General features: G+C 42.0%; 1 protein-coding gene across 2 annotated transcripts in view; it reads left to right on the top strand.

The window, feature by feature from the left end:
- The window catches only part of ADAMTS17 (ADAM metallopeptidase with thrombospondin type 1 motif 17), a 407,931-nt gene that overhangs the window by 185,729 nt on the left and 196,853 nt on the right, over positions 1–25,349 (top strand). For both annotated transcript variants that reach the window (XM_073618375.1, XM_073618376.1), the window contains exon 8: positions 2,817–2,922. In XM_073618375.1, the coding sequence (XP_073474476.1) occupies positions 2,817–2,922 (106 nt within the window). The remainder of the gene's footprint in view (positions 1–2,816; positions 2,923–25,349) is intronic.

Consider the following 25,349-nt stretch of genomic DNA (forward strand, 5'->3'; position numbering starts at 1 on the left):
GTAAATTGCTTATGTGGCTGATACCTAATGTTTCATTTGCGCTTAAGATAAGTGGACTTTTTTGTGTTGTCTCCTTGTTGGCGTTAAGCTATTTACATTTGCTGCTGAAAGCACCATTTTTGTCTGCCTTGAAGAAAATAAATTACTTTGCATGTGATCTTGAAGCATTATTACAGTAGCTATCACCCCTGAACTTTACAGAGTAAAAAAATAAAATATTCCTGTGGTCAGCAGGAGGAGGAATAGTGCCCCATTGTTGGTGTCAGTGGAAGGAATAGTGCCCCATAATTGGTGTGAGTGTAATGAATAGTGCCCCATTGTTGGTGTCATTTGAAGGAATAGTGTCCCATTGTTGATTGCAGTGGAAGGAATAGTGCCCAATTGTTGGTTGCAGTGGAAGGAATCATGCCCCATTGTTGGTTGCAGTGGAAGGAATCGTGCCCCATTGTTGGATGCAGTGGAAGGAATCATGCCCCATTGGTTGCAGTGGAAGGAATCGTGCCCCATTGTTGGTTGCAGTGGAAGGAATCGTGCCCCATTGTTGGATGCAGTGGAAGGAATAGTGCCCCATGAATGGTTGCAGTGGAAGGAATAGTGCCCCGTTGGTTGCAGTGGAAGGAATAGTGCCCCGTTGTTGGTTGCAGTGGAAGGAATAGTGCCCCGTTGTTGGTTGCAGTGGAAGGAATTGTGCCCCGTTGTTGGTTGCAGTGGAAGGAATAGTGCCCCATTGTTGGTTGCAGTGGAAGGAATAGTACCCTGTTGTTGGTTGCAGTAGAAGGAATAGTGCCCCGTTGGTTGCAGTGGAAGGAAAAGTGCCACATTGTTGCAGTGGAAGGAATCGTGCCCCATTGTTGGATGCAGTGGAAGGAATAGTGCCCCATCGTTGGTGTCAGTGAAAGGAATAGGGCCCTATTGTATATATAAGTGGAAGAAATGGTGCCCCATCAGTGGTCTCAGTGAAAGAAATGGTGCCTCATCTTAGGTGTCAGTCAGTCAAATATTGCCTTATTTCAGTGGCATTAACCTTTTAGTGCTGGTGCCTCCCACCCCTTTGAGACATTTCAGAAGCCCAGGAGGCAGACATTCGGGTCATGTGATTAGCTGTCACATGATCATAAGGCTCCCAATAGCAAGTATGTACCGGGAGCTTACCGATCCCCGCCAGCCACTGTATTTGTAGCGTGCGTGGAGCCCGCTGTCAGTACGATAAATAGTTTACACAGGGCCACACATATGCCGCCACTCGGCTTTAAGGCCCACCCGCTGAGAGGCCGCAAATATGCATACGGTCAGCGCCAAGGAGTTAATAATGGCCGAGATCAGTGGGTGGGACAGTGCCCAAAAGGTCAGATAAAGGAAGAGAAGGGCCACTTCTGGCCCACGGGTGGGGTTTGGAGATCACTGGTCTAGATGATGGCAAACTCATGTACTATATTAGGAAAGGTTGGCATACACGGGACTCTCCAAATATGTACACAATCAGTGTAAGACCTGGTTTGCTGTATCTGTTCAAACGTGAGTTTTTGTGCAGCTGTATATAGATAACAGGTTCTCTTTTGATAGTGATTCTTTAAAATAGGTAGGTTAATCCTAGTCTTTGCAGCCTTTTCTTTTTTTTTTTTTTTTCTTTTTTTTTTTATGCTGGAAATCACCATATCTACTTTGAAAACTTTTATTCAGCTGCCGGGACAGCTGGAGCTTGACCTCTAACACCAATATCAGTTACACATAGGGGAGTAGCTATTGGCAGTATGATAATTGTGCATTTATTAAGGCCTTTCCCATGGTGACCAGTTGGGGGGAATAATGAGTCATGTGTTTACGTGCCCTCGCTGACTCGCCAGTAACCTAGCATTATGGTACTGTACTGTGCAATGTGCACTTGGCTTGCAATTTGCAAATTCACTTGGCAATTTGCTTTGGTTTATAAGGCATAATCTGATTTTCTTGGTATTCCGCATTCTGAAATATGTTTACTGACAGAAAAAACATTTTTGGACCTAGTTTTCCTACTTATCGTCCAAAATAGCTTTAAGTGATAGGTTTTTCGTGTTAATTTAAGGATATATAGGTATCGAACAGGTCCATTTCACATGCAACACCTACCAACCTCTACCACATAGAGGCTCTCATTGCTTGCCTATCTTCTAAAAAATTATCTGGCTATAATGGTGCCCCACTGGCTTCAGTACTTTCTGAGTCCTGGACTTGAAAAACAAAAGCCACCCTTGCATGTCTGTGGAGCTCTTTTGTATGTTCTATCATTTGTAGTTTTAATTTTATCCTTGAATTTTTGGAGTCTTGTAATCATTGTGCCAAGGGGAACTGCTGCTCAAAGCCTGCAATCTGCACATCTCTGTGGTTTATGGTGCCGGCTGATGAAGCGTTGCAATGCTCCCCACATGGAATGAACAAACAAATCGGCCTCTCTCCAATTACAAAGCTTTATTTTTTCAGGACTGGATCACAGAAGAGTCCAAGATCATGAGATTAAGCACTTTTTGGGTGAGCGAAGGCCTGGTCAGGGTGGACCCTTCTGTGATCTAGTCCTGGAATAATAAAGCTTTGTGAAGGCCAATGTCATTGGAGTGTGACTGACTTCTTCGTTCATTGCCTTGAACCATGATGGTCACGCAACACTAAGCACCTACAACTTCATTACAAAAAATGGTATCCATTTCAAAACCTTTTACTGTGATCACTGTTTTGTGCTCCAAAGCAATACTATACTTATTACTCTGGTAATGTGTCAATAAAAAAAAAAAATTATGACATTGATGTTTACAAGCTTTAATTATCTTTCCATTTATCTACAGGAATCGCCTACCTTGGGGGAGCATGCAGCGCTAAGCGTAAATGTGTCCTGGCAGAAGATAATGGTCTTAATTTGGCCTTTACTATAGCTCATGAGCTTGGCCACAAGTAAGATTTTTACAAAATATTTAATCACAGTACTTTTTTGGTGTGTGCAAAGTCATGTTATATGGTTTTAACTAAACCACTTGGAAGGGAAAGTATTGAGTAACTGAAAAAATTGAATATATTTTTTAAAAAGTTGCATTGTTCTTTATACAGTTGCATGGGATTCTTGGATCCAGTCTAGGGCTTACATATGTAGATGGGCAAATGTAGCATTCGGCACACTCGGCTTGCATTTGAGATACGTTTCATATCCTTAGGATTGATTTCATAAAAGTTCTTTCAGAGGTGCTTCTGATGTTCTTCTGACTCCTAAACTGTTTTATCTACTTTTGAAGACCTTTCTACCTATCAAAGAGACAACAGGGAGAGCAGGTGAAATCCCCACAGTGACAGTTGTCACTTGTCACTAAAACATGAGTATCTTCTAGGAGAATTCCCCTCTACGCGGTTATAGTGGTAGATTTCCGTTCTCTCCTGGTGAGAGTGGTTCCCATGACATAGGGTGAGGGTGAGTCTCCCCACAGGGACACAGACCGCAATAAAGAACGTCAGAATTTCCAATCCTGCTCCTCTCTAATCTAAAATAAAAAAAAATAATAAAAAAAACCTTTGCTTTGGGTGTACTATCACTCAAAAGCATATTACCGAATAGCTTTACATGGTGGATTGAAAAAGGAATTCACTGGGTCAATGACCTACTCTATTTGTGGCCGTAAAAATCTTGAGAGGATCTCTATTCCCAAAACCAAATATCCTTAAGGAAATACTTCATATACTCATTGACAGCTTGCATCACATTTGCTCTAAAGATCCTGGTCTATTCCTCTGCCTTCGTCCTACAGATTTTCAGCTGATCTGTATTTATACTTCAGGACAGAAGCATGACTAGAACCCTCAGGACCCTAGGAGGGCCTCCCTGACCCCCGGTAGTGCAACCCTGGTAGTTCCTCCACTGGTGTCAGTAGTTTTTTTTTTTTTTTTTCTCTTTCTTTCATTGATGGACACAGCACCTCCTTAATCTTGACCATTGGGTTATATCGCCTCTGCAGGAGTAGGACTAGGCAGAACAAAAAACACCTGGCTACGCCCATGGGCTGCCCTCAGTCAATATATAACCCCCTCCCTGCTTTAGGTGTACAGTTTTTTTCTGTCTAGCCAGGAGTAAGGACCTAGCTCCTTGCTGGGATCTTTTGGTCCTAGCAAATTTTACTTTTTGTCTCTTTCTTCTATGCATTTTCTCCTTGAAGATCTGCAATCAACTGCCGGGCTGGGCAATCTAGATCCAGTGGTCTCCCCAGTCCAGCCAGCGAGTGTGTGCAGACCGCAGCTATGTGCTAGGTCAGCTGTGACATAGCCTCAATGGACGGAGGCTGACCTGAGAGTTAATAGTCGCATACAAATGGGCGCTGGTCCGAGTCGCAGCGGTCCCTTGGCCGACAGCCCCCCACTTCGGTGGCAAGGAGTTCTGTCTGGAGGGTCACCCGCACCATGGATCCATAAGTACAGTCCCCCCTTTCCCTCTTTGTACGGTTTGGGGTGGACGCGGGTACTCTCCAGGGATGGTCGGACCTGCCTGCAGGATCCCTCCTCCCTTCCTAAAGTCCATTGGTTAAACTGGGCTTCCCCCTTCCCCCCCACGGATTGGTGGGAGTCCCAGGGCAGGCAGCAGAGACCCCTGGGTGTCTCCCCCGTCATTCCCCTTCTGAGTGTGTGTCCTGCCCTAGCGGTATGGGGGGGGGGTCCCAGTACAGGAGACCCCTAGGTGCATGCCCTGCTGTGTGTGCAGTGTGAGGTAGTGTGCAGTTTGGGGGTCCCTGTGCAGAGAGCACAGCGGTGCAGAGTGCACAGCAGTGTCCCCTTAAATGTTCACCCTGCCTTGTGGAGTACAGTACCTTTTTGGATGGGGGTTCCCTTGCAGAGGGTGCAGCGATTGCTGAAGGCACAGAGAATTCTGGCAGCATGCTTCAGCATGTCAAACCGCCGGCGGCCATGTTTGGGTGTTCTGATGACATCATGGCGGCCATTTTCCCTTGGTCTGGCTGGTCTCCGGCCGATGGCCATGTTTGTGCAGCTGATGATGTCACGACGGGGTCTTCTTCCTTATGGAGCCTCAGGATCACATCTCACCCACTGATCCCCTCATGGAGGTAGCAGGTCCCTCGGGACCCTAGCTTTCCATGGTTGCGCTGACGGCAGTCCTTGAGTCATTGGTATCCCCGGTGGAAGTAGCGTGTGGGCAAAGACCCAGGAGGAAGCGTCCCCGCCTTACCCCTGCTCAGTCTGTCTCATCTGATTCTGAGCCTGATGCCGCCGGGGACGTGGCCCGTCCAGGGGGGTTTATTATCTCGGTCCCTGACCCAGCCGATGGTGAGGATGAGTCCCCTGCGGTCTCAGCAGTGAGTGAAAAAGCGCTGGTGGACACACTTGTTACTACGGTGCGGGAGACTCTAAAGATTGATGATGTGACTGTTAGGGCCACAGATGTGGCTGTGTCCTTTTGGTACGCATAAGTCACCTCGCACAACAAGGATGTTTCCTTATCTGCCTTATTTTGATTGATTGTTCCCATTCCTTATGGGTAAACCTAAGTCACCCTTTGTGGTCCCCAAACGTTTCTCAGTACGCTATCACTTTTAAAAAAGTGGACTACACCACCAGTGGTGGACCCTCCTGTTTCCAGGTTGAATAAAGCAACCGTGATCCCAGTAGAGGAATCCCTGTCCTTTAAGGATCCGGCTGACAGAAAAGCGGAGGCTGTGGCACGCAGCATGTTTACTGTGGCTGGGTTGGCATTCCGTCCAGTTTTTTTTGCTTCGACCCTGGTGTCGCAGACCCTAACTGAATGGGCCAAGCTTTTGCGCCAGGGTCTGGGTAGTGAGCAGGTTCCCACTGCTTATGTTGATTTAGCGGACCAGTTGGTCCGTGGGCTACAGTATATTTGTGATGCAGCCTTGGATGCAGCTCCTGTGCTCTCCAAGCTTTCTATTCCATTGGTGGTGATTAGACGTGTGCGGTGGCTTAAGGGTTGGTCGGCAGACCAAGCCTCTAAAAAAAGCTCTCATTGGTCTGCCCTTTCAAGGCGACCGCCTGTTTGGGGCTACCCTGGATGACATCATTAAGGGTGTCACAGGGGGAAAGAGTACCTTCCTGCCTCAATCTAGGAAAGGGAATGAGCCTTGTCGCAAACGGGGGCCTTCCTCCTCAGCCCATAAGAAATTCTTCCGGGCTCCCAGGACTGCAGATAAAGGAAACAGATCTCTCAAGTTTTCCCCGGGAAGTTCCAAGCAATCTGTCTGGTAAGCCTAGAGCAGGCTTCTCCGGATCCAATGACAAGACTCCTTCAGCATAAAGGTCTGCCCTCACCCATTGCTGGGGTGGGGGGAGGTCTTTGCTGGTTTCCAGATTCATGGACCTCCTTCGTGAGCATCAAGGGGTTCCACGAATTGAACATTTTGGGGGTACTAAGGAAGGGGGACAGAATTTGTCCACTTTGGGGGGGGCCCTGTGTCTCCTTGTGTGGGTATAATTCCTGTAAAGGTTCGGGTGACGTCCAAACTACCCAAGGTCCCCTCTAGCCCTGTCCAGGAAATTGGGCTACCTGGGTCTGATTCTGGAGTGAATGCTGACCAGGTTAGTAGTTTTTCTTCTCAAACGTCAGCTCCTTCAGCAGGTTCAGTTCAACGGGAAATAACTGAGGCCTCATTCAAGGAGTCCGCCATGTGACTCCGCCTGTACGGTCTTTTGCCGCCATGGGATTTAAACTTAGTGCTATTGGTTCTCCAGAAACCTCCATTCGAGAATATTCGGGAGATTCCCTTACCTACGTTGTCCCAGAAGGTGGCATTCCTGGTGGCTATTAGCTCTGCCCCGTAGGGTTTCGGAGTTGGTGTAGAGTTGCCACCTCATCCCTTTAAACCTGAACACATATGAATTACACAAGTTCTGTGGCTGATTAAGGTGGTAATTAAACTCACTTCGTGCCTTATCTGCATTTAATTAGCCTCAGAACCTGTGTAATGACTATGTGTTCAGTTTTAAAGGGATGAGGAGGCAACCCTAAGTTGGTGACATTATCCTGTCGTAGTCCCTATTTAGTACTCCATAGGGACAAAGTAGTTCTTTGTCCCTGTCTGTCTTTTCTGCCCAAGGTTGTCTCTGACTTCCATTTGAATGATGACAGTGTGTTGCCGTCCTTGTGTCCCAAGCTGGCTCATCCTAAGGAGTTTGCTTTTCATACCTTGGATTTGGTTCATGCGATTCGGGTGTATCTGGCAGCCACTGAGTCTTTCTAGAGGTCAGGCTCACTTTTTTTTGGTTGCACAGGGACCAAGGAAAGGGCTGGCCGCTTCTTCAGCTACCATCTCCAGATGGATCAGACAGACTGTGACTCAGGCCTATTCTATTAAGGGTCGGGTTCCTCCTTTCCCTGCCACGGCGCATTCTAATCGGGCGCTTAGTACTTCTTGGGCCCTCCGTCATCAAGCGTCAATATCACAGGTTTGCAAGGCGTATTTTTTGTTCTCCCTAGTCCTACTCCTGCAGAGGCGATATAACCCAATGCTCAAGATTAAGGAGGCGATGTGTCCATCGATGAAATGGATTAGATATAGAAATAGATATATCTATATATATATCTATATATATATAGATATATATATAGATATATCTATATATATATCTATATATATATAGATATATATATATATATATCTATATATATATATATATAGATATAGATATATATATAGATATATCTATCTATATATATCTCTATATCTATATATATATATATATATCTATTATATTTTACCATTTTCTTTATTTTTTTTTACAATGTTATTTTTAATTATTTTTGACAGGTTTTTTGTAGGAGTAAGGTGGGGGGCTTTGGTGAAATATCAGGGGTCCAAACAGATCCCTGATGTTTCACCTTTAAGACAGATAAATGAGACTGAGGACACAGCCCTCAGAGCTCCATCTCTACAGCCTCAGCTGCACAGAATGAATAGACGGGGAATAACTCTGTAAAGAGCTTCCCGTTCATTCACAAACAGAAACATAGTAAACACAGTTTACTATGCTTTAGTAATGAATGGACAGAGCCAGTGATCGGTATGGCTCACTGACTCTATTCATTCACACAAAGAAGGGGCCGGTAAATGACACATTTACCGGCCCCTTCCCTGCTCTCCATCCTGACATCCCTTCCGCTGCAGCTTGCGAGAGAAAGGAGATGGAAACCCGGCAGAACTGATGATGAGGGGTGACAAAGGGGAGAGCAGGGGGGGGGGGGGCTTGGAGAGCACTCGGAGGCTTGGGGGCAGCAGAAAAAAATCTGGCATTCAGCGACTGCAGGATGGAAATGGAGGGGATCAGTTCCTATTTAAGCCACTGCCCCTCTTATCAAGGTTACAAGGGGGGGGGGGGGGCGTACAGGCCCCCTGGCGCATTGAGCCGGGTCGCAGTTGTGACCCTTGTAGGTACGCCCCGGATTCAGGACAAAAGACTATTAAATTCTATTTTAATGCTGCTCTCCTGGATATTCAGTGCAGAATAAAATATTACACCATGCAGTGCTACCATTATTATTGTATTTTGCCCCACCCCACCGCCTCCCAGTCTGATGTTTTGTGGCTCTCCCCAGACCACATGAATGGATGAATTGCAGTTTGTCTCCCCCGGGACTGATGGCCCAGATTCTCTTGCCAGGCTGGTGACCCACAACCCAATCTAACTGGCTAGCATGCTCAATGATGCTGGCCTTCCTTTGTAAAATGTTGTAGTTGGCCCACAAAGATCATTCACTCTGCTCCTCCACTGATGACCATAACTATCCCGTGACCAGGTCATTTGCAGTCAAAATAATCTCACTTCACCTCTGACTATTATCCCTTAAAACTGTTGATCCCCAACCACCACTGTTCCAAACTGAGTAACTCTGTCCACTAGCGTGAAGACAGGGGCAGATGTAAGCAGGCATATGAATGCATTAATACAGCCACTATACAATCATATTTTCCATTCTCACACCCCATCATCCAAGCACATATCTGTTGACCTGTAAAAATCTTGGAAGGCCTCCACATGGGATGGTTGTGAGAAAAGTTGGTCTAAAATAACCTTACGGAATTATCATTACTATTTATGTTAAAATTGACCGGTATAAACCTTTTGTGGTATGTGTTTGTTCTGTTGTCCTACATGCCCAATGCATTATCCTACTGGAAGGAGCCATCAGAAGATGGCTACACTGTAGTCATAAAGGGATGGACATGGTCAGCAACAATACTCAGGTAGGCCATGCGTTTAAACAATGCTCAATTTGTACTAAAGGGCCCAAAGTGTGCCAAGAAAATATCCCTCACACCATTACACCACCAGCCTGAACCGGTGATACAAGGCAGGATGAATCCATGCTTTCATGTTGTTTACGCCAAATTCTGACCCTAACATCTGAATGTTGCAGCTGAAATTGAGACTCGTCAGAGCAATCAACATTTTTCTAATCTTCTACAGGTGATACTTGAAAAATTAGAATATCGTGCAAAAATTTGTTTATTTCACTAATGCAACTTAAAAGGTGAAACTAATATATGAGATAGACTCATTACTTGCAAAGCAAGATAGTTCAAGCCGTGATTTATCATAATTGTGATGATTATGGCTTACAGCTTATGAAAACCCCAAATCCACAATCTCAGAAAATTTGAATATTGTGAAAAGGTGGAATATTCTAGGCCAGTGATGGCGAACCTTGGCACCCCAGATGTTTTGGAACTACATTTTCCATGATGCTCATGCACTCTGCAGTGTAGTGAAGCATCATGGGAAATGTAGTTCCAAAACATCTGGGGTGTCAAGGTTCGCCATCACTGTTCTAGGCTCAAAGTGTCCCACTGTAATCAGCTAATTAAACCATAACACCCGCAAAGGGTTCCTGAGCCTTTAAATGGTCTCTCGGTCTGGTTCAGTAGGAATCACAATTGTAGCCTCAGTTTTCTGTTCTTAGCTGACAGTAGTGGCACCCGGTGTGGTCTTCTGCTGCTATAACCCATCTGCTTCAAGGTTCGATGTGTTGTGCGTTCAGAGGTGGTTTTCTGCATAGCTTAGTTGTAATGACAGGTTATTTGAGTTACTGTTGCCTTTCTATCATCTGGACCCAGTCTGCCCATTCTCCTCTGACCTCTGATATCAACAAGGTATTTTCCTCCACACAACTTCCGCTCACTGGATATTTTCTCTTTTTCGGACTGTTCTCTGTAAACCCAAGAGATGGTTGTGCATAAAAATGCCAGTAGATCAGCAGTTTTTGAAACACTCAGACCGTCTGGCACCAACAACCATGCAACGTTCAAAGCCACCTAAATCCCCTTTCTTCCCCATTCTGATGCTCAGTTTGAACTTCGACAAGTTGTCTTCACCACGTCTAGATGCCTAAATGCATTGAGTTGCTGCCATGTTATTGGCTGATTAGCAATTTGTGTTACCAAGCAATTGAACAGGTGTACCCAATAAAGTCGCCTGGTGAGTGTATATAGCACTGACAATCAACACAGCGCTTTACATATTGCACATTCACATCAGTCTCTGCTTCCATGGAGCTTACCATCTAAGGTCCCTACCTCACATACATACAAACACATACTAGGGGCCAAATTAGACCGGAGCCAATTATCCTACCAGTATATCTTTGGAGTGTGAGAGCAAGCCCACAAAAGCCCGGTTAGTATTCGAACTGAGGCACCCTAGTGTGCCAAGTCAGAAGTACTAACCACTAAGCCAATTACACTCCAGGATTGAATTTTAGAATCTGTATGCATGCTTGCCAACACATGCAATTCCATTTAGTTCATCTGTACTGCAAGAGTGCAATATGTAGTCGTTCCCATGTATAAGTATGATGTGTGGGACCTCCTTATGTATCTGGGAGATAGTCATTGTACCAAATTTGTCAAAAGGCAACAGAGACTCAAGTCTTATGAAAACTGCTTGATAAATGAGGCCCTTTATAAATGACATAATGATATATTGTAACAATCTCTGTATAATGTAAATTCCGTGCCTTGCATGGCCTAAGGACCATGATCTGTTTTTTTGAGCCGTGTATGTTTTTGGATCTAATCCATGAGATATGAAGTAAACTTCTGTTCAACGAGCTAAATGTGTTTTAAAAAAACAGATCTTGAGGAACAATTTGGATAAATAATTGTCAATATGGCAAGCACAGTGTGGTCCAAATCCTGAGGACCAATCCTTTGGCTTTGAGGACCGCTTAGCATTTCTAAGAGACTGAAGAGATCTCTAGGCGTCAAACGGACAAAAAAGAGCAAAGTGCAAAGACTAAGCGTAGTAGGTGTTTAAACATTTATTAAAGGAAGACAATTAGCAATCCACATGAATTAAAATTACTGGTAATTGCGCTTATCATGGTTCTCAAAAGAATTCCCAGCTGGGGAGGACACCAAAGAAACTGTCACAGTGGATACACTGGATATGGTCTGGATGGCATCTGCAATAGATAAGAGACAGCAAGGGGGCCAATCTAAGTGCAGCAAGGTGGAGAGGTGGACACAGCACACAATTATTGGAAACTCAGTGTGTAGATGATCTCATGCATTACAGTCATTGGTGCATCTACAGCTGGGAGGAGGCATCCAGGATCCCAAGATGGAGCTGCTGCAAAGGGGTGGAGTGTGGTAGTTGGGGTGACCAGGCAGTCTCAGGACAGGAAAAAGTAAGCAGCATGTATGAACCGATGGAGGCAAGAGATCATCCACACAGCTGGGAGTCCTTTTGAAAACCACGATAAGCACAATTTTGTTTTACTTCATGTGAGTTGCTGATTGTCTTCCTTTCAATAAATGTTTATACACGCACTACACTTGCTATTTTTATTTGAGGGCCGCCATTGATGGTCTCCATAAAACATTAATCTTTTGGCCATTTTAGCTTTAGTATTACCATGTCCTCTCTTAATAGTGTCCAGATCCAGAAGCCAAAGCATGAGCATGGCAGCTACCATTTTCAGAAGAGATGTCGGCAATGACATCCTACATATATCTCCCATGAAGTTTTTTTTTTTTTTTAATTATTTTTATTGTAAGTTTTATGATAATTATTCAGAACAGACCCTATTGGGCATACCCAGGCTCGAATATATAAAAAAAAACAATGAAAATAACCTAACTATAAACCAAGTTGTCCTAATTCTATTAAAACAGTTGGTACGCTCTTACCACCAGTGAAGACTGGAATAATAGGAATCTCGCCAATCGATTTCCCGTGAAGGGTTTACGTTAAATAATGTCCATGCTATGAAGGTGCTTGGTTTACGATTGCATTGCTACAATTTTGTGAATGGTGCTTGATATTTTTTAATTGTTCTACACAATTTAAGGATTGGTCCACCCAAAACTGATGCTTGGGGATTGGGTGAATGTTGGCTGAATGTACTGGAGTTTTCCAGTGATAGTGTTGTTGTTGAAGTAAGACTAATCTTGCTTGCCTTTGCACTGGTCGAATTGAGGATTAAGGGAGTTGGCAGGGGGATCTCGCTTCTGAAGTTCCCCAAATTAAAAAAAAAAAATACAACTGATGGTTTACCACACTGGTTTCTACCCATAACTAAAAAAAATTATTTGGTTGACTGGCCTTTAATTTTAGGCTTGCCTGGAGATCACAGGTGCTTGGTAATCAATCTGAAACGCTACTCCTTTTAAGAATTTTTACTAGATAAAATGTCCTTTGATTGTATGTGTAGTTTATATATTAAAAGCTAATACACCAACGTGTTCTAACCCACTTTCCACAAACAGCAGAGAACCCCAGTATTTGAGCATCAAGCACTAGACAGTGGTAGTGCAATGTGATTAAAGTGTTGGGAGCCTTGTGATCTATAAAGAGTCTACTACAAATCTCTCATTTTGTAATACACATCAAACTGGCATATAATTAGTTTGAGCCATTAAGGTCCTTGGGAAAATATCTTTATATGTAATACAGGATCTGACATGGTCAAATATAGGTACATGGTCTGTATTTTTCCCGTTTGTAATTTCTAAATGCTTACTGTAAGCCTGTACTTGGCTTATTGGATTTCATCCAGACCACATCTAAAAAAAAGTATAAACGCTCTTTAGTGCATTTTATAATGAATAAGCACAAATGGATATCGCTGTTTGAAGTCATGCAATTTAAGTAGTACATGTTTTCTATGGTAAAAAGGGTGCATTGTGTAATGTGATACATTAATGTGCATTGTGTAATTGTGTTACACAGAAAATTAATATTAGGGGTATATAAGGACTCTGTCTGGTGTTGAGTTTATTTTTTTATTTTAGGGCTTGGCTTTTAACTCTTATATAGCTTTATTAATAAAACTAATGGTGTTTGATGAACTGATAATCCTGTTGGTGGCCCCTTGAATTACTGGTATGTTAATGGCCTTTGGTAGCCTCTTGCACAGTAGTCTCTAGTAGTCTCTTGCTCTGGGTTGTTGGCCTCTAATAGTCCCTTGTATCGTGTAGTTAGTCTCTAGATCTTAGTTAAACAAACAATGTTGGCTGTCTCCACTATTTCCTTGCAACATATTGGGGGTTTCTATGTGTTCTATTTTTCTAGAAGTCTCACCAGATTAGCAATCTCCTGCAGAGTTTGTGATTTTAGGTAACCTCTTGTCTATTCTGGTGATCTCTTGTAGTCTCTTTCAGCAAATTGTTGATTTCTCTTGCCCTTTGTTGTTGGCCTCTAATAGCTTCTTGTTCTAGGCTAGTGGCGTCCAGTAGTCCTTTTGTCTCAGGTGTGTGGCCTCTATTAGTCTTTTGCACCAGGTCTATGACCTCTGATAATCCCTAGCTCCAAGCCAGTGTCTTCTGGTTACCTATTGAAAGCATGTTGGTGGTTGGTTGGTGTTTAGTAGCCTTGTAGTTCTAGTAATTGGCGTAGTCAAAAAGATGCGTTTGCCAACATGTTATTTTTACAATTTTCAGCATACCGTGTAGCAGCCTAAAATCCTATTTTCCTAGATTGACGAGGGAGATACATTATAGTTTGTGTGTTTATATTACTTACTGCATGGGTTTTTTATGGCTCATTTTGGGGGGTTCTGCTGTTAATTAGTAGCTGAAATGGGTTTTGTTATTTAACCACTTCCTGTCCAGCGACGTTCCCATACGTGTGTGACTTTCAGTGGTTATACTGGGATGATGTGATGATGCCTGCAGCTGCAGGCATCACCCCGGTATCGTTTTTTAGAGCTGGTGGGCTAAGCCAGTGTTTCTCAACTCCAGTCCTCACGGGGCAGCAACAGGTCATGTTTTTCAGGCTTTCCATTATTTTGCACAGGAAATTTGATCAGTTTCACTGCCTTAGTAATTACCACAGACGTTTCATCTGAGGGAAATCCTGAAAACATGACCTGTTGGGGCGCCTGGAGGACTGGAGTTGAGAAACACCTGAGCTAACCAACCGCTCGATTGCTATTAGAAGCAGCGGGAGTGGACGTTGCCCCCTTCCTGCCGCCTTCCGTGGCTCTCTCTGGCTCTTCTGTCCTATTGGAAGACCTGAGTGACTGGCTTTCGCATCAACTGGCTGGCCAGGATAGCCAAGCAAAGCCGGGATTGACTTTGAACGGCTGTTCGTAATAGTAAACGGGAAGCGATGACATGACATCCCTTTGTTTACTCAGAAACCATTGGTGCCATTTTTTTTAAATCTAAAGCATCCAGAAAACACCAACCTTGTTTTGAATGCTTTGAAGTGCAGAGGGCTGATTTAAGGTCGTATAGACCACAGATCTCTCCAAAAAAGAGTATCTGTCACATGCCTGTTGCTGTCTCAAATATTTTTACATTCCTTGTGACAGCAATAAAAGTGATCCAAAAAAAACAGTAAAAAAATAAAAAAAATGAATCAATAATTGCAAAAAAAACCCCTGCCTCTGGTCTCCCTTGCTTACGCACAAAGGCGAGAGCGCGTTTTGGTCCTGCACGCACACAAACGGCGACTGTCCCACACATAAGGTATCATCTTGAATGTCACATAATGGGCAGTAATTCTAGCACCAGACGAACTCTGTAAATCGAAAGCAGTAACCTGTAAAGGCTTAAAGCATCTTCTATGGATAGTAAAATTTACGTCATTTGTTGCCATAGCATGGATGTGTGCAATTTTAAAGCGCAACATGTTTGCTATTTATTTACTCAGTATAACTTCATCTTTTATATTTTACAAAAAATTTAGTTATGCATTGTGTTTTTTTTTTTGCAATGAAATTAAAAAAAAAAATATTTGAAAAAATGCTGTGCAAATACCGTGTGACATAGGAAAAAAAAAAAAGGCAAAACCCACCAATATTTTCTCTCGGACCTCTGCTTTAAAAAAATTATATATAATGTTTAGAGTTCTAAGCAATTTTCTAGCAAAAACTGCGAACAAAAAGTGCTAGAAAGCCTGGACTGAAAGTAGTTCAAGGTGAACTCAGGGCAGATTTTATTTATTTATATATATATATATATATATATATATATATATATATATATATATATATATATATATATATATATTATAATATAATATATATATATTATAATATAATATATATATATATATATATATATATATATATATATATATATATTAATGCAATTATGTGTTTTATTAAAAAAAATGCATTATCAAATGCAAAGTAGTGTAGAAACTGACATTGAGGACTTGATCTCAGCTTCTGGGGCCTGTTTTGAATGTGGTCAGCAGTGTACAGTGTTGGCACTGAAGGTTTGATATACAGTATTAGGTTGACCAGTATTTGGTCGACCTTCTTTAAACAAAAATGCGTCTACAATATCCTTTTCAAGATCTTCTGTGTGACTCAAACACCAAGTGACAGAAGAAGTGCATTTATATTGTCGGTTATTAATTGGTGTTAACACTAGGTTTGAGCTGTGATGTATGAGTAGGAGGCTTTCTGCCTGCAGTCAGAAATGATATGTCAAAACTAGAATCAGCAATAAAGAAAAAACTCAATAACTGGAAGAAGAGTTATCCCTGTTTGAACTCTACAAGATTATGTTTTTCCCTCGAGTAACACGCAGGAAGGCTGTCTCGTTACTGTACAGTCATGTCTTTTACAATTCAAAATGGAAATACCAGGATATTTCTCATATGGACCTTTGGTACCAAAATTACAATTTTAATTTTCGGAAAGCTCATATAGCTTTCTAATGGTTAATGTGGTCAAATATAAAATTCATTTTCTACTGTAGTGATGGTAAAATTTGAAGGGGCAATTTTTCTCAAATTAACCAGTTTCTAATTTTTGCTCAAGAAAAATCATACATATTGTAATGAAACCTGTTTAATGGGTCTAGGATTCCATCCAAATGGCAGGTCTGGATGAAATTTGAAAGGCTTTCGAACAAAATTAGTTGACTCATTGATGGCAAGAAAGAATCTTCTCGTGAACAATTTTTCAGAATTTCCATACAAATGTTTCAAAGAAAGTCAAACCATGTATGACATTGACAAGAACATACCCAACCATGTATCACAAGAATATACCCGAACCCATGGCTCCGCTCCAGATTGGCTCCTTTCATCCCACATGGACAACAGGGTGGTGGCTACCACAGTCCGTCTTCACTCTGTCAAAAGTATACATAGGCAGCGCTGCAAAGCTTAGATTTTTTTTCTAATTTGTCAAAAAAAGACTGCATACATGCCTTCACCCAAAGCCAACCTTCCTTGACACGTTTCATCACTACTGGCTTGCTCTGAAGAATAGGGGACTTCCCCTATCCTCGTAAGCAAGCCAGCAGTAATCAAACACATCAAGGAAGGTTGGTTTCAGGTGGAGACATCAATGTATGCAGTTTGTTTTTTTTATTGACAAATTAAACACAGAAGGAAGAGCTATGTTTGGAATGTCTTATATGTTTTTACTTCTAACCAAGTATGGCCAGCTGTATCCCAGATAGCAAGGCTAACTTGCCACAAATGTGTGGCTGTGTTGAATTGTAAGTCTGTTAACTTGCTGCACATTTTCACTGCTAAGTTGTACACTTGCAGAACACTTGAAGCACAAGTTCTAGTTGACACTTTTCCAATTTATAGCAAATTTGCGTGGTAAGTCTTTAGCAAGAGCAGAGTTGCAGTGGTGAGTCTACAGCAAGAGCTTTGCAAGGCTACAGCATGAAAATTCAGTCACAGTGACCTCTGTGGTGGGATGACTATTGCACAACATAACTAAACCTGAACTTGCAGAATATTTGCAAAGAAAGTTGATCTGGAGTCATGCAATGTGCACTCGCTGCAATTGTGCAATAAACTTGTGGAGCCTGGCAAGTCTAGCAATAGCTTAGCAAGTCATTTTCAAACTTGCAGCTTAATTGCTTGCTATCTGGGATAGGGTCCAAACCCTCCAAAACCTGTACATCATAGAGTGCAACTGTATGGCCCTAAGTGCATTACAATTTATTGCAGCTCAGCAGTTTTTGCATAGGACCACCTGACTTGGTTCCATTGATAGCTTTGATTATTTAGGTCAGCAGGACCTAGTCACTTTGTGGTATGTTTTTTTGCAATATGGTCACCCTTGCATGCTGTGATTTAATAAAATATGAATGATCCTTTTTTTCATATTTGGGGTATTTTATGACCCTAGCAGACACCTTTAACTGACAGATCTTGGGGGGGGGGGGGGGTTGGGTTATTTTAGACAATAGACTATTGTGAGCCAAGGTTCAGATGAGGACCTGTTTTGACTTTTATGCACACGGGACTCCATGGTGGTTACAACATCGGATTTGCTACTTACTCCAAAATATAGTTATTATGAAGCAAGGATAATAACAGGAAGCAGCCTGAAGCTGCAATTCCACAGGTGTGTTTTGCACATGAAGCACATAGTAATTTAGAATGCACTTGAAAATTGATGGAATTTGACAAGGAACACCTCCATTGTTCTCAATACTTATTGCGTTTAAAAATGAGCTTCACTGTTTTGAAAGCAGTGGCAGACACAAAGGACATATTCCTGTCATGTGCCTGTCACTGCTGTCCACCATGTTACCTGTAGGTAATGGTAAATTCGAACATACCTGGGTTTGGTTCGAGGTGGGTTGGGTGAACATTACTAAAGGTCAGGTGCTGAATCTGAACCCATTTGATGTTCATGAAAGTCGAATGTTTAAAATCACTAATAGTCATTTTCTAGGCTAATAGGAAAGGGATTGTCAAAAAATGGCGGGGGGGGGGGCATACACCAAAAAAAAAAAAAATTCAATTTACTAAAATTGTAAAACTCAAACTCTTTCATTACCAGGGTGTTTTTTGCACACCTATTTAAAAAAATTTAGGCCTGACATTATTATATATATATGTTCTCTGAAAGCAGACACTCTAGCCTAGAGAATAATTTATGTTACATGATATTACCGCTAAGGTCTAGGAAATGCAGACATTCAGTAAAAAAAACGCTAACGTTAATTTTAGGGCAGACAAACGCAACGAATTACCTAATTTTTCTGTAAAATATGAGGTTGCATCAAATAAATGGATACCAAACATGTCAAACCTTAGGATCCCTTTCACTCAATCGGACAGATCAGGTCCTCTATGGGGAGGCGGATGTCAGCGAATATGATCGCCGCCATTACTAGTATGAAATAAATGTAGCGCTTACCCCCGAAGGAGCAGCTGATTAATTATTATATCCGTAATTCACGTTTACCACTTGACTTATCGCAGCCCATACAATCAGAAACAGCCCATATTGCATTTTTCTCTTACTTTTATTCAAGTAACATGAACTGGGATAGGAGAAGGGTTTTCTTTGAGATGCTCTTTTGTTGCTTTGTAATCTTTTCTTTGCCTCTCATGCAAAGACCTAGAATCACTGCGGATAATAGGAAATCATTCTATGTGATTTCTTCATCAGGGAAGATGAAAGTAGATTTGATAGAGAATAATTGATAAATAGTCACTCTGAATAACTTCTTCATCTGCAGAAGTTTTCAAGAACAGTCTGTATCACCCTTTTTGCAAGGGGGGCTCCGTTGGCTCCCCGGAGGGGGAATCTCTCCCCTCCGGGAACCAGGCTGGGCTTCTCTCCAAACTCGTACTCCTGACTCACCATGTGACATGGCTTTTTATATGAGAGTCCCGCCTCCTGCCAAACAAATTATTGATTGGCTAGAACTCGCATACAAACTACCTGTCACTGAGATCCCAAATAAACAAACAGGCCTGATATATGGTACAAGCCTGCCTAAATTTACCTGAAATTGTAAGCTAACAAAAAGGTCACCTACATAAAAGTAGGTGCCCGCTACATAAATAAATAAAAATTCCAGCATGTATCCCGTAGTTTTGTAGACACTATAACGTTTGTGAAAACCAATCAATATACGCTTCTTGGGATTTTTTTTTTTTTTTTTTTTTAGCAAAAATATGTAGCAGACAACATTTGTCCTAAATTTATGAAGAAATTAAATTTTTTTTTATTTTTTAAATTTGGTTGTGTTTTATAGCAGAAAGTAAAACAATTGTTTTGTTTTTTTTTTTCAGAATAGTCAGTCTAATTTTTGTTTATAGCACAAAAAAAAACAAAAAAATGCAGTAGTGATCAAATGCTACCCAAAGAAAGCTCTATTTGTTGGGAAGAAAGGACATCAATTTTATTTGGGTACAGTGTTGCATGGCCACGCAATTGTCAATTAAAGTAACACAGTGCCGAATCCCAAAAAATGGCCTGGTCGTGAAGGGGGGGGTAAATCTTCCAGAGGTTAAGTGGTTGAATAACATGCCTGGGAGGTGACCTGACCCTGCCTGTGTAGCGGCCCATCTGTGTGATATATATACAACCTACTACAGCAAAACTAACTTTTTAAGAAGATAAAAGTGTGCTTTAATTGCCGGCAAAATGGCCGCTCCTAGCCACTTCATTCTGTTTGTGTACAAAGCAGCCACAGATTCCCTTCATCTATAGCAGACCCTTATTCTACATGAGGGTCTGATATACATGTTAATGGGGGGGCTCACAAAACGAAAATATAATTTTTTGAATTGGCTTTTATAATGCCTTTTACTTTGACTTCAGGTATTTCCTTAGTATTGAGACACCGAGTAGCTTGAAATCAAAATAATATGCTCCATCCTTGTAAATGTTTAGTGATATTATCTTTACTAGGAATAATTCAAGGATTCTCAGCCTCCGGATGAGGTTTCGCTCTCTTTGTTGCATTCATAGATTAACAAGTTGTTTGAAGTCAAGCTTGTGCTTGTCGGGTTAAAGTGATAAAACATGACGCTTATTTCAGGTTTCTCATTCGTACAAAAGTTTATTCAATATCCAGTATGAATGGGACATTTATTGTGTTTGACGAATCAAAGAGCAAGAAAACCTAAATCAGTGATTTTCATATAAAAGAGCAATTAATATCTCCAGATATAAAAGCAAAGGCTGCTGTTTTTTCCTGCAGATGTTGAGATTGCATCATGGTGGACCTAACCTGGTGATAATCGGGTCAATGTTAGAATGCGTAGAATTTGTAAGGTTGCTAAGTATCTTTTAGGAGTTTCTAAAGGTTCAGACAGTTGATCCTATGATGACTGCATCTACATGAGAGTGTAAACACTGTGACAGTGCGAGGCCCTGCAAATGTGGGAATGGAAGAGAAAACAACACAGGATTCACATTAAGACCTAACTATCATTTCTGATTGGAGAAAGCTGTGTTTTTGGCTTTCTCTGGATTCTGTAGTCCCAGATTGGGGCCTGGAGTTTGAATGTTCCAATGTCTGGGAAGGGACGGAACCTTCAATCCTGTGTCCCGGATTTTACTGGATGCCTGCAGCCTGTGTGAGTACATTATTCTCAAGTCCGAGGATAGCTCAGGGCTCCCAGTTTGGAGACAGGAGGTCTCACCCGTGGGTCAGAGGTGCCACAGCCAGTAGTAAAGAGACAGGAGGTCTCACCCAGGGGTCAGAGGTGCCCCAACCAGGAGTCAAGAGACCCGAGGTTTCAACCAGGGGTTAGCAGTTCCCCAGGAGGTCTCATCCCAGGAGTCAGGTCGGCTTCTATTGGGGTGTCAGAAGAACCCCTATCCAGAGGCCAGAAGTGGGCCATGCAGCAGGGCTCTGTGACTAAAGGCTGAGTGAGACAAGAAAACCTGGAGATCTGGGTAACACAATCAGGGGACTGGTAAGAAGAGCAGTGGAGCTGCTTACAAGGGAGCCAGGTGGTTTGACATTTTTAGTTGACTGTTCATGTTGGAAGAACCCCTGTGTGTGGAACTGATGTTTATGTGAACTTTCCTTTTTTCTCAATAAAAGTGGGCTGCCACGTCCTAGTACAGTTTGGACTGGCAGAACTCCTTGGACAAGCACCTACCATATGAGTCCAATCACCCCAACACCTAAAATCATTGTTTATGATTAATCAAAGCCATAATGTATTGTGACATGATGCTCTGGCTTTTCCACCGGAAGTGGGATCCATTCCATGCCTTCTGGTTGTGCCCCAATATTAAATAATTTTGAACTACAGTACTGCGTTATGCTACCACTTATTAAATGGTTTGCCCCAGCTTCAAAATGGCCATTTTTTTTTTTTTTGGCATGATAGACATTCCAAGGAGTACAGATTTCAATAGGCTGGAAACAACTGTTAACTGTTATGTCTCTCATGACAAGGAAAGCTATAAATGATCTTCTGTTTTTAATATGGAATGGGTGGAGGCCGCCTTCCATAAGAAAACACAAACGCAAACTTTTCAATATCTGGGAATCTTTCATTTAAACCTTGCCCACTGATACTCAACAATCTGTAATAACGTGTTTCCACTATACTCAATTGTCCTAGACTAGACAATCAACTAATGACCCTCCAACTGATCTTCCACCTCTTATCTAACCTATATTTCATGTTTTGTTAGCTGTGTCCTTCCCCCACCCTCCCTCCAATTGCTAGATAACAGACTGACCACCATCCACGCAATGCATTACTTAGTGTCTACCACTAGATCCAGTAACTCCAGTTCAAACTGAACCATCAAAAAGAATACAGATATTCTTCTATTATCATATTGGCTGACTGTTATGACCACGGTTATTGTCAATTGCATTTTCATGCCAAAAAATAAAACATTTAAGAATGTGTATGTAGCCGGGGGGAAATTACAGCACCTGATTTGCAGACTTTTTTCTCTGCTGTCCCAGACTGTTCTGTATCCCCCTAGTGCTGGGCTCGAGTTACTGTCATCATATTCCTGAGCCTAAAGAAAAGCATTGTGGGAACTGTAGTTTTCTGAACAGACATTGCTGATCTTCAGAACTGACCATGAACTGCTCATCTCAGCAAGCCATCTGCTCCAGGGGAGAATTGTGGGAGAGACTATAAAGGGATCTGCTGAGCAGGCCCACACTCGCTTGCTGGATCCCATCGTGTGAGCACCATCTTGCCACTGTGTGAGACGATCGCGGCCTACCATGCGGTACATAGCCTACAGCTCCAGCCCCAGAGGGTCAGGACGTCACCCACTTCCAGAAGGACGCCCTGCACACCACGGAGGCAGTCGGTTCACTGAGTCAGCAGACTGATCACCATCTCTGTCCATCTTCAGTAAGGAGAATCGTTTGATGGTCCAGGAGGCTGCTTAACACTATCAGGATTAGAGGTCGACCGATATATCGGCCGATATTTGGTGTTTTTTACTTAATCGGCATCAGCCGATTGTGCTGATAAAAAAGGCCGATATAACTTCAGCGCGACTTGCAAATGACTTCTGTAATAGAAGTCAATACAAGTTGCCTGAAATCTTCTGTGAAGCGACTTCTCTCCTCCCTGGGCAGCCTGCCAAATCTGATAGAAAGAACCTGAAGGATACAATGTTTACACTTATGAATGAACTAAATTCTGTGTGTAGAAATTCTCAGTTTAACCATTTAAAGACTAAATCTTTTCTGACACGTGTTGCTTACAAGTAAAAATCCTGTATTTTCTGCTAGAAAATCGCTAAGAAACCCCAAACAATATATATATTTTTTTTAGCAGAGACCCTAGGGAATAAAATAGCGGTTGTTGCAATATTTTATGTCACACGGTATTTGCGCAGCGGTCTTTCAAACGCAATTTTTTTTTTTAAAAATACATTAATAAATAAAAAAAAAAAACTAAGCAGTAAAGTTAGACCATTTTTTTTCGTACAAAAGTTTTGTATATTTAATATTTAAGAGATAGTTTTTTTTTTTTTCTAAATTCTACATACAAGTGAACTGATTGGAGGTTTGTTTTGTTTAATAAATGTTTAAATGTATAAAAATTTCTTAAGGTTGCTTTCACACTGGAGCGGGCATGCGTTGACGGTAAAATGCTGCTAGTTTTAGCTGCGCTTTACCGTCATTTTAGCGGCGCTATTCGGCTGCTAGCGGGGCGCTTATAACCCAGCTAGCAGCTGAGGAAGGGGTTAAATGCCCCCATGAAGCGCCGCTGCCGAAACGCTTTGCAGGCGCTTCGGGAGCGGTGCGCATTCATTTCAATGGGCAGGAGTGGTGGTATACACCGCTCCAAAGATGTTGCTTGCAGGACTTTTTTTTAACATCCTGCCAGCGCATCGCCTCAGTGTGAAAGCACTCGGGCTTTCACACTGAGACTGCAGGGAAGCCATTTTACAGGCACTTTACAGGCGCTATTTTTAGCCCAAAAGCGCCTGAAAAACGCCCCAGTGTGAAAGGGGTCTAACTGTTAGATTTTATGAGATGAAGGGGGAAAAAAAAAAAAAGAAAAAAAAACATAAAATCGGCCTAATATATCGGCCCAAAAAAATCGGCATCACATATCGGCCATCGGCCACCGAGATTTCTAAATATCGACATCAGCATCAGCCAGAGAAAAACCCATATCGGTCGACCTCTAATCAGGATTAGTGAGCGGGCACTTGCCCACAGATCCCCATTGCCAGTCGTCAATACTACACTCTGAACACTGTGCACAGACAACATTTACTTGGATTACATAGAGGATTGCTATAAATCAGCACTAGCTATTTTGCCTTGTTCACCTTCACTTTGCTTCATTAAGGAATTCTTGTTCTATGAGCTCCAACTGCCAGTGAAGACAGTGCAAGGCCTTGCATTTAGAACATTGCTGGTATCTATGGTACATTATCTCTCATTAGGATTAAAGGTCAGCCCAGGGTTCCTCTTTAAGCATAAATATTCCCTATATCTACCAATAGCTTCCTCAAGGGACTCATTTTGTTACTGTGTATATTACTATTCACTTGTCATTACTAACTGTTTATCTGACTGCTTTCAGACTATTTCAGCCTAGTCTTAGCTAAAATCAGGATTTGGCTGACTAATCCTCATTCCATAGCTCTCCTCTTGACCAAATAAATCAGCGAGAGCACTAAAGCTACTGCCCTGTGTCTGTGTGTGTTATTCAAAGGTATATACAACATGACTGAACCTAGAGTGTCAGAGGGGCTGGAGAGTTCACAGGGTCATGGCTGCACAGAAAAACGTGCAATACCAAGCAACCCCCTAGGGGGCAGTGCTACATGTAAACACAGCTTTGTCATTTTGATCGTTCTTTGCTCAGTTGGAAGTGTAGCATTGGTTCAGTATGCTTGTGTAGTTCATATTAGACAGTCAAATCTGATAAAATCCTTCAGACAACTTGATCTTGTCTACATAAGTCTATTGTCCTCGGCAGATTTGAATACGCTATCTCTGCCCCATTAGGTAGATTTCCCTTCCCTTCCTGTCCCATAGCCAAAGTGGAAAGTGAAAGGAAACCCCTTCAAAATGAGGCAATGCTTGGTTGTCACCAGAACTAGTGTCCCCAATAGAAAAATTCCCTCTTTTTTATTCTGGTGACAATTTGTTGACATCTTTTAAACTAAATCAGTATATTTAGTGTGTATGTGTATACACACAGCAGGTAAAATAAGTATTGAACACCTCACCATTTTTCTAGGTAAATCTATTTCTAAAGGTGCTATTGACATGAAAATTTCACCACATATCTGTAACAACCCATGTAATCCATACATACAAAAGCACACTAAAACATATCAGTTCATAAATGATGTGTAAAAAAAAAAAAAGGAATGACACAAAAAAAGTGTTGAACACATGAAAAAATGGAGGTGCAAAAAGGCATAGAAAGCCAAGACACCAGCTGAAATCTATCAGTAATTAGAAAGAAAACCTGCCCCTTGTCAGTGCAAATTAATATCAGCTAGTTCAATCTATAAAAAGGTGTCACACAAGAAACCTCTTATGATAGTTAAAAGCAAAGTGCTCTCTCAAGACCTTTGCAACCTTATTGTTGCAAAACATACTGATGGCATTGATTACAGAAGGTTTACAAAACTTCTGAATGTTCCAGTGAGCACTGTTGGGGCTATAATCCGGCAGTGGAAAGAA

Source organism: Aquarana catesbeiana, linkage group LG03, assembly GCF_042186555.1.
Source record: "Aquarana catesbeiana isolate 2022-GZ linkage group LG03, ASM4218655v1, whole genome shotgun sequence".
NCBI lineage: Eukaryota > Metazoa > Chordata > Amphibia > Anura > Ranidae > Aquarana > Aquarana catesbeiana.